The sequence below is a fragment of the Nannobrachium achirus genome (assembly GCF_963921795.1).
Source record: "Nannobrachium achirus genome assembly, chromosome: 15".
Lineage (NCBI taxonomy): Eukaryota > Metazoa > Chordata > Actinopteri > Myctophiformes > Myctophidae > Nannobrachium > Nannobrachium achirus.
In genome coordinates, this window is record NC_137822.1 from 61,730,865 (window position 1) to 61,751,692 (window position 20,828).

Below are 20,828 nucleotides of genomic sequence, written 5' to 3' on the forward strand. Positions count from 1 at the left end.
GACTTGCCATCTAAAACCAATATTAACTTTTAGACCAGTTATAACCCAGTTATAACTAGCCACTTTGACGTATTTTAGGCGTGTAATAGCCCGGAAAAATGCTCAGTGGGTTATTCCAAACACTGCAGCAATCGTTCCAAACGTTGAATCCTCATTACAGGTATAGATGAAGCTTGCGTGACTATGTGAAACCGCGAGACTTGTATGGGTTCTTTGACAACCCACTGCACGCAACTCTTTCCATCTCGCCAGCTCTGCATAGAGAACCAAGTGTGAACACGCTCTCTCTCTCTCTCTCTCTCTCTCTCTCTCTCGCTCTCACACACACACACACACACACACACACACACACACACCAGTTGAAGTGCATTCTACGTTGCTATAGCTGCAGACTCTTCCCAGTCCAAAGTTTTAAAGCATCAGGGCTGGATTAAAAGGAGTTATACAGATTGTTTTCGACTGATGGGCGGCGGACGGCGCGGATCAATCACTGCCCTTAACCCATTTTATCCTCACAGCACATAAAAGCTTCAGTCATTCCATAGGGGTGGGGCGGGGGGGGGGGGGGGGGGGGGAGAGGAATAAAATCATAAAAAAAACAACATAGAAAGAATTCACTCCTAAATAAAGGGCTGCTTTTTCATATTTGATACTATCAAATATAGGTATGTATGTACTGAATACTCTATAGAGGAAAACAAAAGGAGAAAACAAAATGCATACATCTATATTTCAATTTCATTAATATAGCATCACATAGAATTTCATTTTCTTTACTTTAGTGTTTATAATACATTAAGTGATGTTGTTTTTGTACAATATATATTTCCATTTACAAATCCACAGTATAAGTTGTGCCTTTACTTTATGTATTTCTTTTTTTTTGCAGGGAAGTCGGGGTGGGGGGAAGGTGGGTAAAGACGAGGTGTGTTCCGTTCTTAAGGCGTTTCTCGGGTACCAATATCTTTCACAAAGTGCACTAACGTGGGAGTAGCAAGCTATGCCTCGATGGTCGCGAGGGAATTGGGGGGGATATAGGGCAGTGTTTCTCAACCTTTTTTCTGCATGGGCACACTTTTCATGTCCCAAGAATCCATGGGCACACCAAACATAATACGGGGGTGTAAATATCGTCACTGTCGGGAATAAACCTTGTATTACCAAGTTTCAAATTTGTATGTTTCTTCGCAACGTAAAGCCCTGCTTCATCATACAAGGCTGTCGCACAACAGTAGTGAAAACAGCAGATCTACAAGCACACAACGGCTCGCACCGCGAGGCGTTGTGTGCTTGTAGATCGGCTGTTTAAATCATTTTTAAAATGATAAATACAATGCTTGCTTTCAAGCAGTTTCAAGGGGCACACTTGACCCTTCTCAGGGGCACACCAAAGGTCCCCAGGCACAGTGGTTGAGAAACACTGATATAGGGAGAGGGGTAGGTGGTGGTAGGGGTAGTTGGGGCCACTTTGGAACACACCCAAGGACTGAAAAAAAGGAAAGCAAAAAGTGAGTTGATTGTTTTCGGATTAAAAAAATATCTTTTTAACCTCCTAGTTGTTTTTATAAATTTTTCTTCTTTTTTTTTCAAAAAAAAAAAAAAAAAAAGAAAGAATAAGGACATAGGACTGGAAAACGAATCTTCTCCCAGTCCTGTAATAGAGTTATTTGTCACCATTTGTTTTGACTTTTTTTAAACTATATAGGTCCATGTGGTTGTCAGGTAGGAAGGGGCGGGGAGAGAGGAGGGGGGTTGCTTCTTGGGGGGGGTGACAGACAGACAGTCTCTTGACGCTCATCGTTGTGTTCGTTGATTAATATAGTGGTTCGTTCCCCGTTGGGTACAACGGCTTCAATCGTCCCGTCCGACTGTTTACGACGTCGAAAGCAGGCGGACCGACGGACCGCCGAGTTCCGTTATCTACATTAAGCTTTCCACTCGACCATCACCCGCGGGGTGAGAAGGTCCTCTCCGATCCATTGGCGGGTTGTTGTCTTTGCTAAAAGGTCCTCATCTCCTCTGGTTGGCCCCTCTCCGTCGCGTTAGGTCCACACTCTTACGCCGCTTACGTCGGATTTATACAGCGTCGCATGATAGCACCGCGCGAGCCGCGACGCATCGTCGTCTGGCTTCTTTTCTCAGCGTCCGACGGAGTAGAACTTCGGCGTGAGCGTCCGTAAAAGGTAGGGTCTTCTTTTATAGGCAACGGCATTCCCTCTTATACACGTGCGCGTATATACGCACGCACACACACACACACACGCACACACCAGTCAAACGTTGAGTCCCCGGGCCTTAGCAGTTGCTGCTGTTCCGGAACTCTCCGTTCTCGGTGATCTGCAGCTTGGTGGGGTTGGTGGGGGAGATGCCGTTGCGGCTCTGCATGCTGTAGCGCTCCTTCAGCTGCGTCAGGGCGCTCATCAGGCGGGCGTTGGCCGCGTCCAGCGACGCGATGCGCTTCTCCTGCACACACACACACACACACCAAAGATTGCGTTAGACCAGAAATTGCCGGATTTGACAGATTTTTTATGACAAAGACAGGAAAATATAAACCTCATCGGACATATGGACATATGAATTGTAATGGTTTATTTTACTGCTATGCTATGTTTAATGATAAAACATTAGCACATGTATGTGAATGTGCTGCTCTGTAAAGCTTTTAACCAAATGAAGAATGTTGACTAGCACAAACACAAAACAATATAGGCTACTTACTTTTGTTTTCAACATATTGACATCAAAACTGGACTTTTGAAGTCAGTATTTTCTAATCAAAATGCTGTCGTCAATTAGAGGGGGTACTTGGATTCAGAAATCAGGAAAAAAGGGGTACTGAAGCCCAGAAAGTTGGAGAACCACTGGTTTAAGTGGTTCCAAGTCTGGGTTAACTGAAACCGCAAGGGATTTCGCCGCACGGCAGATGGCGCTGTTTGACTGACCTGTGCGTCAATGATCTTCTGCTTGGAGTCCACCACCGCCTGCATGTCTGAGTGGTCTTTCTTCAGCTCCTCCTCCACCGACATTAACCTGGGGAAACACACACAGAGGAAGCTGCTGATGTTTGTGGTCTCCATGTTCTGATGTGACATGCTGTGCGCGCGCGCGCGTGTGTATGTGTGTGTGTGTGTGTGTGTGTGTGTGTGTGTGTGTGTGTGTGTGTGTGTGTGTGTGTGTGTGTGTGTGTGTGTGTGTGTGTGAAATGTCCCCACAACTATAGTAGAATTTGAGAGATACACATTGCAAGGACAATTTCCCTGGGCCTAAAGAGCAAAATTATTGTCTTAAGGTTATGACATTTAGGAATTGGGGTTAGAGTTATGCGTGACTGATGTGGAAAATGTGGAACGCCCTACCGAAGGCCTTAAAGGGATATTTCACTTTCCAAAAAAACGTTTGATTTTATTTTATCGTCTAAACCCAGTTCTGAACTGGCACTGGGAACTTGAAAGTGGGTAACACTTCTCCCTAAAAGAGAGCATGTGCTCGGCTGTTCAGACCCATTCAGGCTTTATTAACTCTTATACTGCTTTGGACGTTCCCGTTTGCCCCAATTCTCGAGGTCGCGCCGCGCCAATATGGCCGTTCGTTCGTTTACCTTGTTGATGTCCTTAAGCTGATGAGGGGTCGCGCCGCCGTGTACTGTAATCACATCGTCCGCAGTGATGGTCTTAAAAATCCATTATGCGTTAACATCAACGGAGACCAATTCTCTTCCGTGTTGATTTTCTCTGGCCCTGAGGCTCTGTGGCCAGTGAGTGCTCTCAATGTATGGCAAGCGAGACCGGCCAAATTCACATTAATGGCATGACGCCGCCCTCTGCTACCTGGTCTGTGAAAGTGCAGAACAGGCACTTAAAAAAAAAAAAAAAAAAAAGAATGTCTATCTATCTACTATAACGTCGCAAAGGTAAGCCACTTTTTGATGGCACCAGACCCAATAAATAAATAAATAATCTGGCAGGGAAAAAGTTAAGTGCTCTGTGGTAGACAACATTTTCATGAACCACACTGGCATCAAAGACACACCTAAAGCGTGCTCCTCTGGCTCCATGTCTGGGGCTCCATTCTCAGCAGGAAGTGATGCAATGGACAGACTCTACTAAGAGGACTTTACCAAGCATTTGACTCACATTATTGGATTTTGTGTCTGAGCCACTCGTGAACACGCATCCTCGTTTTATGTTATATCCCTTTTGTGCCCCCTCCCAGGGGCGTCAATTGGGTATGGCAGGGGTATGCAGCTGCCATACCCTCGGTCCAGGGGGGAAAATAAAAGTTACTTTTAAATATAAATCCACGAATGTCTCTTTGTCTACTGTACTGGCTATTATGTTGTTAAATTACAGTAAAATAACTACAAATGCAAAATTTCACAACATGGTCACTTTAACTCTCCTACTGCCAGATTATTTATTTATTTATTGGGTCTGGCGCCATCAAAAAGCGGCTTACCTTTGCGACGTTATAGTAGATAGACAGACAGACATTTATTTATTTATTTTTATTTTTTTTGGTTGTGCAATAGTGCACTTTGGTCTGCCAGGCAGCAGAGGGCGGCGTCATGCGAGAATGAATGTGAATTTGCCTGTTATGTGTTGAAGAAGAAGAAGACCAGTCACTGGCCACAGAGCCTTACAGCCGGAGGAAATCAACAAGGAAGTGAATTGTTCTCCGTTGATCTAACGCATAATGGATTTTTTACACCATCACCGCGGAAAATGTGTTTACAGTAGACGGCCGCGCGACCCCTCATCAGCTTACAGTCATCAGACGAACGAACCGAACGAGCGCCGTATTGGCATCGAGGTTCTGTAAAAAATGGGGCGAACGTTAACGTTCAAAGCGTGGGAAGAGTTAACAAGGTATTATAATTATATTTTCCACACTTATTCTCCCCATCTTGACAAAATGGTATATTCCCAGGTTCCGCAGGTCAGCTGCACAGGTGCAATGCATTATTGCTAATTGTGGCACGTTTACTAACATGCCAAGTTAGGCTGCACTTGAACAACCGTTCCAGGCTGCCATATCCAGCCCAAGAAACGGGGGTAAAAAATAGAATGTACTTCTTAAAATAAATGTATCATGCCTGTTGCTAAGGGATGGCAACATGACTGGTGTCTTGCACACCAGTCATGTTGCCATACCTTAGCTTTTTCTGAACTGACGCCACTGTATTCTACTGGTTCATCTGCCAGCGAGGAGCCCCCATGGGGAGGACGTCAAGAGCCTCCGTCCTACTTCCCTAGCCCGGCTTCCCTCGCCCAAACATGGGCAATTTTGTTTGCATAGAGTCCAAGTCAAACCGGATGCACCGCGGTGGATTCGAACCGCGGTGATGAGGCAGGCGGGCAGTGGTTCCTAAGCTTTTTAGCTGCCGACCCCCATTTCAAAAGATGTTGTGCCACTTAGGCATTGCCACAAAGGCATGGATGCCTGGCGGGTTTTGCAGGTTCGATTCCCGATCCGGACGACCTTTGCCGCATGTCACTCCCTGTCTCTCCCCCCATTTCCTTTCAGTCTACTGTCCCATCAATGAAGGCATAAAAGCCCAAAAAACTAATCTTTAAAGGAGTAGTTCACCCCCAAAAATTTTCACTGGTTAAAGCATTCAGTAATTCTAGGCCTAAATGGGTTAAGACAATATTTTGTCTTCCAAAGACGCCCAGGGGTCCCCCTGACCCAACTATGAGGCGTACACAGAGCAAAACAAGATGTGAAGCATCCCTACCTGCTGATGATGCCCTTCATCTGCAGGTCCTTGTCGTCTTGCTGTCGTCGCAGGCGCTCCTCGGACTCCTCCAGGCGGGCCTGGTACTCCATCAGCACCTTCTGGGCCTGGTCGTCCTGGCCCTTCAGTCGCATCTCGTACTCCTCCAGCTTCTGCACCGACGCACGCAGCTTGTCCTGCAGCACCATGATCTCCTGCTGGTACTGAGAGCACAGAGAGACGGGAGAGAGCAGTGTTGATGTTAGGCATGGGACGATATGAACAATCTCATGCAGGCATTGAACACTTAGGCCGGCTTTACACTGCCACTGAAATCTAGCCTGAATCAGATCTGAATCACATCAAAAGGGGAATCCGATTTTTTTCAGGTCACATGCAGGTCACATGAAATCCACTGTAATGACGTCATTACAGAGCGCGAGTATTTGCTATTTGATTACAGCGCACTGAGCAAATGAGAAAAACAAGAGAGAAGAGAGAAAACACGTGAACTAAATAGATAAAATCAGAGAGAAACAGAAGAATAAAGAAAAGAAGAGAGAAAAACAATATTGTAACGTGTGTTTACTATGGTCTATTATGTTGCATTTCCTGAACGTAATCAACAAGCGTCGACGTAGTGACATAGCGTCATGATGCCGACCTTGTCACCACGGTAACCAAAGCAGATATGTCCCCGCAGGGCAGCTTTGGGCTGACACTGTAAAAATCAGTCAGAACACACAGATCAGATCTGGTCACTTGCAAATGCAGTGTGAAAAGTCAGGCCAAATCAAATTGGATTTGGGCTGGATTTGACTGCAGTGTAAATCCGGCCTAAGGCTTGCCCACCTGCCCCCGGCAGGTAAATAAAACTTTCGGGCAGGTGATGTTTGCTTTCATGTTGCCCGACCGGGCAAGTGACAGCGAATTGATCCCAGTACATGGCGGATAATTTCACGATAAATGTAAACCTCCACGATACGATTAGTGTGAGTTTTCTTCATCACGATAAAATGATAATAACGATTAGCTGATACTGAGGCACAGAGAAACGGCAGAGAGCGGCAGAGAGCGGTGTTGCCTGATTCTGCGCTTTGTTGCGTGCTGAAAATAGACGATCTATAAGCTCACAACGTGTCGTGCTGCGACAATGTTACGTAAAAAAATAAGAAAAACAACACCCCTAAAGCCCTGGTGAGCTTAAAGGAGAGGAGAGGGGAGGATGCAATTTGCAAACTCTACACAATTTTATTCCATCCGGGGACATAAGCCTGGAAAATCTCTCCTTGACCTCCTGCTGTACCCTGGAGAGATTTCTGGACAGGCTTTCTGCTGGTCAGGAGAAATGACCAAGCAAATCCTCCTGGACTTAGAAGAACATCGCCAGAGGCAAAACCTCAGGGGTGGAAAAAAGTACTCAGATGTTTTACTAGTATCGATACTGCAATATAGAACTACTCTGTTACAAGTAAAAGTCTGGAATTCAAAATGTAATTGAGTAAAAGTGCAAAAGTATCGGTATCAAAATGTACTTAAAGTACCAAAAGTAAAAGAAGTCATTATGCCGAATGTCCCATTTCAGGTTTTCAAATGTATAACAATCTTTTGAAAAGAGCAGATCTACAAGCTCACTGTGTCGCATCGCGACACATTGTGAGCTTGTAGATCGGCTATTTTCTTTATTTATGGCCGAAATGTATACAGAGCTGTTGTGGTCAATGTACAATATCTTTTGTAATATTAAAAAAATATCTACAAAGTCAATAGTTTTCAAATAAATGCAGTACAATAAGTAAAAGCATCGGAAATTGAAATACAAATAGCTCCAAATTGAACTTAAGTACAATACTTAAGTAAATGTACTTAGTTACTTTACACCACAGCAAAACGTTGCAACTGTGCGCTCCTGCAGACCCCGGACACGTTGCATCTTGACGTTTCAAGGCAGGCGTGATGTCAGTAGCGAGCTTTAAGTAATTTAGACCGAGAATGCATTGAAAAAAAGCAGATCTACAAGCTCACAGCGCGGCACCGAGTGACACGCTGCAAGCTTGTAGATCTGCTATTTTTGAAAAATCTTGACCAGATTTTTGAGTGTTTTTGAATCCTTCTAAGGTTAAAAAAACAAAAAAAAAAAAAAACGAAGTTTCTATGTCAGTTGTTCTCAAACTTGTTCATGTGAAGGACCCCCAAAATCATACGTATTTGGCCACGGACCCCCATCTCAAAATATTTAGTTCCAGGGACCCCCCAGAAGCAAACGTTTAGCTACAAACGTTCGCTTTAAAAATACATTATATTCAAAGATTTGCACACATTTTCACGACTGTAAATAATTATGTTCTAAATAATCAGTTCTCAGTATGCAGTAGTTCGAATTTAACCACTTAAACTCTATATTGTTGCTTTTTTTTCTATATCATTACATAGATTTTTCGATTCAGTTACTATATCGTTACACCCCTAGTATATATGTTACAGTATGTTTGGGTAACTCAGGACGTTCATTGTAAGAGCGCTTGTTTTCCACCAGATGGCGACGACAGCCACTGCTCTGCCATTCACTAGTGAAGGCGCTGACGTCACTCGTTTGCGACTCTCTTTCTTTATTTACTAGCCTAGCCTAGCCTAGCCTAACCTAGCCTAGCCTAGCCTAGCCTAGCCTAGCTTAGCCATTAGCTCCATTGTAGTCACTTGGACAGGGCGTTTATCGTGGGCTTGCCCAGGCCTTATGGCCTGGGCATAAATATAACGATTGCATTCACCACGGCTTCGTAACTCGCGCGGCGCTCCGCCGGCCGCGCGGCCCTGGCCCGCTCTTCGCGGCCACTCGCGCCTGCGGCGCTCGGGGGCGAAGAGCAGGACCAAGGTCCGCTGGCCTTCGCGCCGCTTGCAATGACGTGGACAATCGAGCGGCTCCGCCTGGAGGACGACGTTGTGGCGAGCGCTTGCTCCGCCCCGTGCGGCACCACGAGTGCTCCGTTTCTCGACCGTCCTGTTTCTCTAACAAACCGTGACATATACACTGTAGGGCTAAAGTGCTTAAAGATCAATTATACAAGCTGAGGATGTTGTTAGGATCTGTTCCGTCAACCCTCCACTTGATGTTCCACTCCCTTAAGCCCCTATCATAGTCGGTACCGCGGTGAAGAGCTATCCACCGCAATGTAGTCTTTTTGAGTCATAAAACTACAACGTTACGTCATTCCTCGCGGTGAAGAGCTTTCCACCGCGAGTCCCGACACATCTCTCTGTTTTTACTTTCAGACAGATCGGCCCATCACCCCGTTCACTGATTGGTCGATCTAGACCAGTCAGTCACGGTGAATAGGACTTCACCGTGACTGACTATGATCTTCTTCTTCTTTCGTGTATCATCGTCCTTGATGATTGGTTGACAACATTGTATTTAACAAGATTTCTTGTTACTTAGGGGAGGCCATGGGGCTGGCTATCGTCTTCCCCCCTTGCTGACGTCGGCTTAGGCAGGGTTTGAACCACTCACCTTCCGCACGAAGGGCATATGCACTAACCACTACACTAACGTCGCACCTCCTGACTATGATGGCCTCCACCCCCCTGACTATGATGGCCTCCACTTATTTTCTCACTTTAGGTGGATAGCTTTACACCTAAAATTTGCGGTGATATGCTCTTCACCTTGGACTCTGATAGGGGCTTTACCCCGCCTCACGCCTGGCGACAGAGTGACTGACCTCTCTCAGGCTCCACACCGCTTTCTATTTCCTCCACTCTTTCATTCCTTTGCTCTGTCTAGAGCATACATGGGCAACTGGCGGCCCGGGGGCCACATGCGGCCCCCACCTACCCTAAATGCGGCCCTCAGCTGGTTAACATCAAAACAATCATACATTATTGATTTCAGCTGTTACAATTCCAAATATACAAAAACATGACTGGGCTGAATTTACTCAAGTCTATTTGTAGCTTAGTGACTAGTATAGTAGTATTCAAATGTTGGTCTTTTTTTTTATGTCCAACGTATTTGTATTTACGTTTTAGGTTCATAAATTAACTTAACACATTCCCCGCCATTTAACAATACCTTCGTACTCTATGGTGCCTCTGGTCTCCATAGACTTCCATGTAATTCATAGTGCACGGATCATGCACACCCATGCCTAGATAATGCACCACGTGTGTCCACATTGCTCACAGCTTTCAAACAAAAAAATCCGAATGGAAATCCGTTCAGGCATTCATGAGATACAAGCCATTATGTTTTCCTAAAATGTAAACAAAGATGGCTGCCATGTTTGATAGATGGTGTTGCTATGGGGGTTAAACATGCAATTTCGAGATTTCTATCATGCCTACTACATTTTTTGGGGTCCAAAAAAAAATTTGAAAAAAAAAAAAAATGTGATATTTTTTTTTTTTTTTTTCAAAATGGCGGAAATTCTCGGAACTATCGGGCCTGGCAGGGAAAGACATTGAAATAATCTCGGGACTATCGGGCCTGGCATGCAATGAGTTAAGTATAACTAAATGCATTTGAAATTAATGTTCGATTTCGGGATTCCAATTAAAAAAGAAAAAAAAATATTCAGGATTCAAATTCAAAAGAAGCAAAAATAGCCAATCTACAAGCTTGAGCTTGTAGATCGGCTATTTTTGCTTCTTTTGTATTCTTCTTCTGTCGTGTATCATCGTCCTGACAAAGTAGGACGTAGCAATATGTAATGTGGCCCTCTGGAGTGAAGTCAGAAATATAGTGGCCCTCGCCATCATCAAAGTTGCCCACCTCTGCTCTAGAGTCTAGCTCCCCTCCTACAATCAATTTACGACGGAACAGCTCGAAGGCAGACAGCCAGGCATGGATGAGCTTTAAAGCACACACAGCCCATTACCTGGGACTCCTGTCTCACCTGCTGTGCAGTAATGTGACCCACGCTCATTTACCGCCGTGACTTGCAACTTTGAGGATGCTATTTTAAGGTTGGCTGTGGCCTCTCGGTTGGACTTTACGTCCACTTTGGTTTGCTTTCACTTCATTACACCTGGCGCCCCGGAGGTGTATTGTAGTCCCCGGTGTTCCGTTAGTCTGTGTTTGATCAGATTTGGATCAAACTTAGCAGATGGAGTTGGGGGTAGGGTCAGGACTGGCTACGCGAGGCTAAGTTAAAAGTGACTGAGGCCGCATTATAGTGGACATGGGCATGGAAGGAAATATGGCAAGAGGTAAATGGTAAATGGTGCATTTATATAGCGCTTTTATCCAAGGCGCTTTACATAGATTGTGCATTACAGTACATTCACCCATTCACGCACACATTCATACACCGGTGGCGGAGGAAACCATGCAAGGCACCAACCTGCTCACCGGGAGCAATTAGGGGTTCAGAGTCTTGCTCAAGGACTCGTCGACATTAACTCAGGGGGAGCCCGGATTCGAACTGGGAACCCTTCGGGAACCCTTCGTGCTCTAATAACGGTTTCTCTACCCCTGAGCTATGCCGCCCCTAGAGGGTGGTTTAAAGGTAAAGGAAGGAGTCTCGAGAGGAAGGACAAAAGCTGGTTGCCAAAACCTGGTTGCCAAAGAAATTGAACATTTCTGCAAACCACAGGTGATATTTTTTAGGGGGTTAAAGGCAATGTACACAGAAATGAGATAGTTTATCAATTTGAAGGGCTGTGGGGGCGTTCCACTAAAGACAGGGAAATAATGTATTATAGCCAGAAGATGGTGATGCCCATTAGGGCATAGCCTAGCACACTGTCCACAAGATGGCGGTGTACTCTAGGGTATAGCTGTTATTGAACACGCACTCTATAGATATTATTTGGAATATAGAGATATTTAACACTTGTTTTAAACCCCCAAAAGATTATATCAAAGCACCTTTAAGAAGGCGAGGAAACTAGAGGTGAGATAGAGAGAGTATAGTGGTTCTCAAAGTAGGGTCCAGGGACCCTCTCGGTTCCTTGAAGCAGTGGTTCTCAACCTGTGGGTCAGGACCCCCAGGGGGGGTCCCCACATTATTTTTGATGATTAACTTAATGTGCAACACTGTTTTCTCACTCAACAGTAAACAAACAACAACATACGATTTAAGTGTATAGAAGATATTTGCACATTTCTAAAGTGCCAATTTAGGGACTTTAATACCTCTAAAATGACAAATTAAACATTGGCCAAATTGTCAAATATTCAAGCCAGAAATTGTGAAAATAGCCAATCTACATGCTCACAAAGCATGTAGATCTGCTATTTTCACAATAGAACCGTTTTATACAAAATGTAATGCCTCAACTGGGGGGGTCCCCAGTTAAAAAAAAGCTGTCCTTTAAGACGGAAGCATTTTAAAACCGCGGGAGGCAACAGCCTAGCTCGCGAGAAGGGTTGAGGTAAGGGCGGACACTTTCAGAGTTACGAAATGAGAACGTTTTTGAGAACCACTGAAATAAGAGAGTCGAAGGGAGTGGGACCGTCACAGAGGGGGTGAACGGTCGGGGCAGCAGATAAAAAAGCGTGAGGTTGTCGGGGATTATTGAAGTCGGGGGTCGTTTACCTTCTCCACCTGAGTCAGATCCTCTCTGTTTCTCTGTAACTCGGTCTCCATCCCCTCATGGTCTAAATACTGCACATTCATATTCAATAGCCAGGCAGCCGTGCGGTCCAGCGCATTGGGGTTCACGGGGGAGGGGGCCTAGTGGAACCAACACACAACACAACACAACACAACACAACACAACACAGACATACATGAGCTGAGCGCAAAATGGGATGGGGGGGGGAATAGGGCTGTCACGATTAGGACATTTTACATGACCATTAATTGTCACTCAAATAATTGCGATTAATGATTTAATTGTGTATGTTGTTGACAATTACATTTCTGTTTGGCTTGTAGGCTTTGAAGTTGCACATGGTAGATATGACACAACTTAAATATACAAAGAAATTACTGACATATTTGACAACATTGATAGTGGAAATAGACGATCTACAAGCTCACAACGCGTCGCGATGCGACACGTTGTGAGCCTGTAGATCTGCTATTTTCACATTTTTTTAATTTAAAAAAATATCTCAAAATGTTTCAACATGGAAACAATTATGACGATTATGTCAAATTATTGCGATTAGACGATTATGTAATAATTGTGACAGCCCTAGATGGGGGGAACATGCAAACTGGGGCTGGGTGATAAGACCCCAAATCAATATCACGGTTATTTCAAGCTTTTCCCTCGGTTACGAATTCAAGATTTTTTGTTTATTTTTTACGCGAGTTTAAGAGACTTAAGTGGCTAATCGATTTAGTCAATTATAAACAATCTATTAGAATGTTTTTGTGATGATTTCTTCTTACATGAGAAATACAATAAAATTGAATGCTATTTTAAAGGAGCTATAGTCAACTTTTTCTTGAAACGGACGCTAAAATAAAAATAATGTTTCGAAAATATTTTGTAAAAAATAATATTTTATTAAGCTTCATACATTTGTTTCTTTGCAAAAAATGACCACACAAAGCATAAAATAATGATAAAATAATCATTTTGGCCATTGTCAGACTTTTACATCTCTTATCAATCCATAAAAGAATAGAAGAGGGATGTAAACAAAGTCTGACAATGGCCAAAGTGATTATTTTATCATCATAGAAACACAATAGAAACACATATATGAAGCTTAATCTTTTTTATAAAATATTTTTGAAAAACATTATTTCTATTTTAGCGTCCGTTTTTCAAGAAAAAGTTGACTATAGCTCCTTTAAACCCGCTTCTCAATTATTCGATTAACCTACATGAGCAAACTCACTTAGAGGTTCTAAATGTTTTGGGGGTTATCTGCCCAGCCCTATGGCAAACACAACAACATTAACACAAGGCAAGGGGGAGGAGGCTTGGAATGCACATGGGTACAACTAAGAGGTGTCTCTGGATTGAAAGCAGGGTGATATGTTTTCAAACAAGCACGCACGCACACACGCACGCACACACGCACACACACACACTAGGGCATTAACGACTTGTGATTTTTGCAAGTCGACTCGACTCAGTAAAAAGTTGAGTTGAAGTCAACATTATCGTTTGATGATGTCATCACATCACACGACCCCCCCCAATTATTTTGGGGGGTCCCAAAATGATTAATGTGAAACATTGTTTTCTCACTCAACTGTAAACAAACCAACATAAAGTTTAAGTGTATAGAGCATCTTCACATTTCTAAAGTGCCAATTTAAGGACTTTTTAATACCTCTAAAATGGCAAATTAAACATTGTCCAAATGTTCAAATATAAATAAAATAGCTGATCAACATGCTCAAAACGCCTGTAGATCTGCTATTTTCACAATAGAACGTTTTTTTTCTTCTTTTTTTTCAACTTCAGCTTTCTCTGGTGGGAGTCGACTTGTGTAATGAGGTCGACTGAGTCGACTTTTTCGACTAACACACACACACCGTCCCACCCAGATGAACTGAATTTAACACAGGCATACGCACACGCACTCGTGCCCACAAACAACACACGTGCGCACGCACGCATGTGGGGGGGCGGCAGTGGCTCAGGGGTAGAGAAACCGTCATTAGAACACGGAGGGTTCCCTGAAAGGTTCCCAGTTCGAATCCGGGCTCCCCCAGAGTCGGTGTCGAAGAGTCCTTGAGCAAGACTCTGAACCCCTAGCTGCTCCCGGTGAGCAGGTTGGTGCCTTGCATGGTTTCCTCCACCATCGGTGTATGAATGTGTGTGTGTGTGTGTGTGAATGGGTGAATGTAATGCACCATCTCGCACAAAAGCGCCTTGGATAAAGGCGCTATATAAATGCACCATTTACCATTGCATTTACCACACACAGCAAAAGGAATAGGCCTTAGGTGCCGGCTACACAGAGCTGGATATTTCTGAAGCTAGACATTTGCGGTTGCGGTTGGGGCTTGCAGCCACACAAAGCTGGATATTTTAGCCACGAAGCTGGATATTTTTGAAACCGGATAAATAAGTGAAGACATTGAGAAATATCCGATTCACTGGATCCGTGTAGACATGGAACCCCGATATCTCTGAAGACTTTACTGTGTGTGCTTGTCCCCCTAGTGGAGGTCTGAGGACTCAGATTATTTTAGACCTAGATATCTTTGTCGTGTGGACCTAGATATTTTTGTGGATATCTGAAAAAAACTGGATATATGAAATATCCAACTCCGTCTGGCCTAGGCCTAAGTCCGATAGCCGGCCTCTGTGTGTGTGTGCGTGCGTGCGTGCGTGCAAGTGATTAGATCTGTCTGTAACAGTATGTGTGCCGACACAGAGGGTGTGTGTTGGACTTGACAGTGATCAATAGAATGGTCAAAACACTTGAACAGCGGATCACAGGCTGAGCAATCATGAGCAGCTGAATTACAACGAGGTGGACAGGCCCATTAGACCTGAATCCAAACGACTGAACACGTGGGTTTTGTTAACGCCAAGGTACAATTCAAATGACTCGAATACAGTACAACTAGCAGGGACGCCTAACGCCTATAACACAGGGGTCTTCAACAGGGGGTCCGCGACCCCTAGGGCGTCCTCAGAGTTACTACGGGGGGCCGCCAAATCTTTTGTGTGATAGGATAAATCTTTTCAAATTAACAAGTTGAACCCTCGCATCCCAATTCTGAGGAGAACTTGAGACAAAAATAGCAGATCTACAAGCTCTCAACGTCGCGAGGCGTTGAGAGCTTGTAGATCGGCTATTTTTGGCCAAAAGGTTTGGTGTAGAGGTAAAAAAGAGCAGACCAAGTACATAGTGAAAGTACACAAAATATCAACGATTTAAGTGTTTAAATGTCTGAAAATACACATTAACATGAATCCAAAACAAGTCGCGAAGTAAATCGTTACCAAGAAATTTCTTCACCAATGTGTTTCTAAAGGTGTGTAATAATATGTACTAAAAGGTTGAAATTCAACTCCTGGGGGAAACCTCATAAAAAAACTGATTTGCCCATGAATTTACTATACAGGAAAAAAATACAAAACATACATCTGCTTTAAGGAGCATGTGAGGGGTCAAACTAGGGGTTTTTCATGATGCTAAATCCATTGCAAGCATTTGTTTTGCACGAAAAACATTCCTTGGGCTAAACACGGACCCACAAAACGATGGTTTAGTGATGAATCATCACTTTTCACCGTTTTGTAGGGGCCATTTGTAGCCCACAGAATGTTTTTTGTGCAAAACAAATGCTTGCAATGGATTCAGCATCATAAAAAAAACTAGTTTGACCCCTCACATGTTACTTAATGCATATTTATTTTTTGTATTTTTTCCCTGTATAATAAAGTGAATGGGATACAAACAAAACATTTTTTTTATGAGGTTTCCCCCGGGAGTTGAATTTCAACCTTTTAGTACATATTATTACACACCTTTAGAAACACATTGGTGAAGAAATTTCTTGGTAACGATTTACTTCGCAGATTGTCTTATGTTCCCCTTACTAAGCAAGCATGACGGCCATAACAAGTCACGACTGAGCTTGTGTAAAAATAATAAAATACCCACTTGGTGAACTGCAGGGCTTACATACAGTACATTCACGTCATGATTTCAATTAAATTTGAGAAATCATAGCAAATCATTCAGATGATGCACAGACAGCCAGCTTGCCTGCCAACTACAGTACAAGCCACACGTCATCACAACAACACCAGTGTTAGGGCTGTCATAAGTATTACATAATCGTCTAAATTATTTTGCATAATCATCATAATCGTTGCCATGTTGAGAGATGTTAATATAGTTACAAACACTTTCAGAAAGTAGTGGAAATAGCAGATCTTGTGTGAGCTTGTAGATCGGGTATTTCCACTATCAATATTATTTTTTAAGTATAAAATGATCAAATATGTCAGTCATTTCTTTGTATATTTAAGTTATGTGTCATGTTTGCCATGTGCAACCTCAAAGCCTAAAAGCCAAACAGAAATGTAATTGTCAACGACAAATACACAATTAAATCATTAACCGCAATTAATTGCTGTGACATTAGCTATTCCTACAGCCATTAAACCACTCAATCAGTCAATCAATCATCACCTGCAGGGAAGGGGGGAGAAACACTACAGATAATCGTGCAGTTGTCCTTGTTAACTTAGGAATAACCGTTACCAAGGGTAACGGCCCCGGTGAGGAATTATAATTACCACCTGCTGTTCTGACCTTCGGACAATGAAACGCGTATATATGATCACCTCCTACTGTGACAACACCGAGACTAAAATACGCACGCACGCACGCACGCACACACACACACACACACACACACACACACACACACACACACACACACACACACACACACACACACACACACACACACACACACACACACACACACACACACACACACACACACACACACACACACACACACAGTAAAAACAACACGACGTACACTCTCAGAGTTAAGCCCTTTGCACACAGGACAGTTGCATTTTTTTCATTTGCTGCATGAATAAAACGCATTGGATTTGGTGTGCAATGCTGTGCGGAATCGGCGCTGCGGATCCCAAAAGGAGTCATAAAAGGAGTGATGAGTTTTTTACCGCATGCGTCAAGACGCACAAATCGAACTGGGTTCCATCGAGGAAAAAACGCACAGCCGCAGCCACTCGTCGCACGGCTAATTCGGATCCGGTGTGCATGAGGTCGTAGAGAATCATTGTTTTCTTTTAAAAAAATGAAATTGTCCGTTTTATCCGTGCGGATAAACGCGCCTGTGTGCAAAGGGCTTTATGGGGGTTAGAGTTTCAAGCACCGAGTGCCGCGCTGCGAGCTTTCAGATCTGCTATTTTGAATTCTATGTCAGTGGTGCTCAAACCTTTTCATGTGAAGGACCCCCAAAATGATATGTATTTGGCCACGGACCCCATCTTAAAAATATTTAGTTCCAGGGACCCCCCAGAAGCAAAATTTGAGTTACAAATGTTCGCTTACAAAAATACATATAATTCACACATTTTCACGACTTTTCAAAAATAGCAGCTCTGCAAGCTTGCAGCGCGGCACCGAGTGCCGCGCTGCGAGCTTGTATATCTGCTATTTTTCAACAGCCACCACCTCCTTGGGCCCTAGTAACTCAGTCCCACTCCCCTTCCCATACTTTTGACGCCCCTGTGTGCATCCTAGCCTATTCCCAAACAACAACAACAACAACAACGGGGTACTGTACCTGCTTGTGCTGAGCCCGCTGCTTGGTCTCAGGACTGTCGCCCTTGGAGGAGGAGGACTGCTGCCGCAGCCTGGCCCCGGGCCAGTCCGGGGAGGACGTGCACGCCATCATGCTGCCGCTGGGGGGCCGCGGGTAGGGCAGCAGGTTGGGGGGCGTGCGGCCCCGGGTCACCCCCCCGCCGCCGCTCTGGCTGGGCGGCGGCGGCTGGTCTATCCTAGATAGACAGACAGATAGATAGATTTGAGTCATCACTTTTCACAGTTTTGAGTCCATTTTTAGCATTAGACCGAATGAGAGTTCGGAAAATTGGTATGTTGGAAAACACAACTCAACGAACATTTCGGAGAAAGTATAGACGGGTCTTTAGAAAAAGAAAAAAAAAAGAGTACTGTTGTGTACACAGTACCCAAAAAAGCAAGGAACAATAAAAAAGAAGAATATAAACGTAAAGTGTGGAAAAAACTGTCACAAAAAAAGAATATTATACACAAAGTGACCAAGAAACATTCAACGCTCTTAACTCATATGCTGCCATTTAACAATACCTTCGTACTCTTTAACTGCCATTCGTCTCCATAGACTTCCATGTAATTCATAGTGCACGGATCATGCACACCCATGCCTAGATAATGCACCACGTGTGTCCACATTGCTCACAGCTTTCAAACAAAAAAATCCGAATGGAAATCCGTTCAGGCATTCATGAGATAGCAGCCATTATGTTTTACACTGTTGTGAGCTTGGAGGTCTGCTACCTGAGTTGTATGGGGGTTGTATGGGGGTTAAACAAGCAATTTCGCGATCGCTATCATGCCTACTAACGTTTTTTTTTTTTTTTTTTTTTATTTACGGGATTCACGGGCGTGGCAGGGTGGTACAACGGGATTTTTAAGGGATTCACGTTTTTGGCAGTTAATGAGTTAAGTGACACGTCATACAAACAAAAAAAAGCAATACTCAAAGCAAACTTAACAAAGCAGTGCCAAACTAAATGTGTACATAACAGTCAATGCTAGTCAATGCAACACAAGTATCTCACCGCCATATCAACACAGCAATAGCACTCAATACTACCAACGCAACCCAATTGTGCAGGGCCAAAAATAAGTGTCCATAGCAGTGTTGATTTCGTCGACTAAAACTATGACGAAAAATTTTGTCGACTGTGTTTTTTCACTGACGAAAACTAAATAAAAACTAAACAAAAACTAAGCTGTGGTGACTAAAACTAAGACTAAATATATTGACAATTTCGTCACCAAACTAAAAAACTGGACTAAAACGTTAGGGAGGGACTAATGGAGAAGAGAGTAATTTTATGTTTGGTTGCTCTCAGGTGTTGCGTGCTGAAAAGAGCAGATCTACAAGCTCACAACGCGTCGCAGCGCGACGCGTTGTGAGCTTGTAGATCTGCTCTTTTCAGCACACAACCAAGAGTAAAATCAGTCATTACGATGCCATCGAGGCCTGCCAAAATACAATTTTAGTCGCCTAAGATCTTATGATATTTAGTCGACTTAAATTAGACTAAAACTAATGCTTTTCAGGTGACTAAATTATGACTAAAACTAAATGACATTTTATTCAAAAGACTATGACTAAAACTAAATCAAAATTTGGTGTCAAAAACAACACTGGTTTGGGGGCGCCCGCTGGCCTGCTGGTCAAGGCGCGTACCACATACTAGGCTATGATGCCTGCTGGCGTCGCCGGTTGGATTCCCGATCCGGACGACCTTTGCCGCATGTCATTCCCCATCTCTCTCCCCATTTCCTGTCAGTCTACTGTCCTATCAATAAAGGCATAAAAGGCCCAAAAAACAAATCTTTAAAAAAAAAAAAACAACACTGGTCCATAGTCCGTGCAAATAAGTCAAGAATAAAATAAAACAAAGCAAGAAAGGGTGCCACAGCAACCCTCTCAGGGAAAGTACCTGCGCTGGGGGCCGCCGCCGCTGGCACTGTTCTGCCTGGGAGGCATGGAGGACTGCTGCTGCTGCTGCTGGGCCTCGGTGAGTGACAGCTGCCGTCTGGCGTTGTTGAAGTCTCCTGAGCGCCGGGAGTACTCGTCCCCGCTGCTCCCGCCGCCTGCTCCCCCTCCCCCTGGGGATGATGACAAGTTTGTTATAGTGTTTTTGACAGCGGCGGTGCGAAGTGACTAAGCACATTTATCCAAGTGCTGCACTTAAGTACAACTTTGAGGTACTTTTGCTTTACTGGGACCCCAAAGAGAAATCAGATGTTTGCCAGGGACCCAAACTAGTGAAAATAGCAGACCTACAAGCTCACAACGTGTCACTTCGCGCCACATTGTAAGCTTTTAGATTGGCTATTTTCACTACTTTTCAAAATTTGAAAACACATTTTTGAAAGTATTGAAAATAGCCAACCTACAAGCTCACAACGCGTCACTTTGCAGCACATTGTAAGCTTTTAGATTGCCTATTTTCACTACTTTCACATTTTTTTGTCATTAGTAAAATGACTGAATTCATGATATTATTATTTTGTGGGACATTTAAACAATATATATTTTGAAATAATTAAAATTAAATTGAAACATTAAAATAAAGGGTATATTTACTCGCGGCCCATAAAAATAGGTCCGCGACCCTCATGTTGTTACTGTCGGGCAGAAATTCTCCCAAGTTTCAAATTTGTGTTTTTTCGTAAGTGGAAATGGCAGATCTACAAGCACACAACGCCTCGCGGAGCAAGGCGTTGTGTGCTTGTAGATGAGAGAGGCTCTCTATTCAGGAGTGGTAATTTAGCCTCAAACCTTTTGAAACACGTTTTTGGGACATAAACAATATGACATAAATACTTTTTAAATGCATGGTGTATCACCTTTAAATAGTTTTTAAAACGCTAAACACCAAACTAACGGTTTTGGACAAGGTTCCCACCCAACAACGA

General features: G+C 43.7%; 1 protein-coding gene across 2 annotated transcripts in view; it reads right to left on the reverse strand.

Annotated features, from left to right (window-relative positions):
* Positions 1-1,225: 1,225 nt before the first annotated feature.
* The window catches only part of LOC308300000 (disabled homolog 2-interacting protein-like), a 176,764-nt gene continuing 157,161 nt past the window's right edge, over positions 1,226-20,828 (reverse strand). Inside the window, exons 14-19 of one of the 2 annotated variants that reach the window (XM_080743765.1) lie at positions 19,847-20,015; positions 17,914-18,127; positions 12,253-12,390; positions 5,738-5,940; positions 2,946-3,033; positions 1,226-2,463 (exon numbers count right to left, since the gene is read on the reverse strand). In XM_080743765.1, the coding sequence (XP_080599891.1) occupies positions 2,296-2,463; positions 2,946-3,033; positions 5,738-5,940; positions 12,253-12,390; positions 17,914-18,127; positions 19,847-20,015 (980 nt within the window). In that variant the 3' untranslated portion in view covers positions 1,226-2,295. The remainder of the gene's footprint in view (positions 2,464-2,945; positions 3,034-5,737; positions 5,941-12,252; positions 12,391-17,913; positions 18,128-19,846; positions 20,016-20,828) is intronic. The other variant, XM_080743766.1, reaches the window with a different exon arrangement.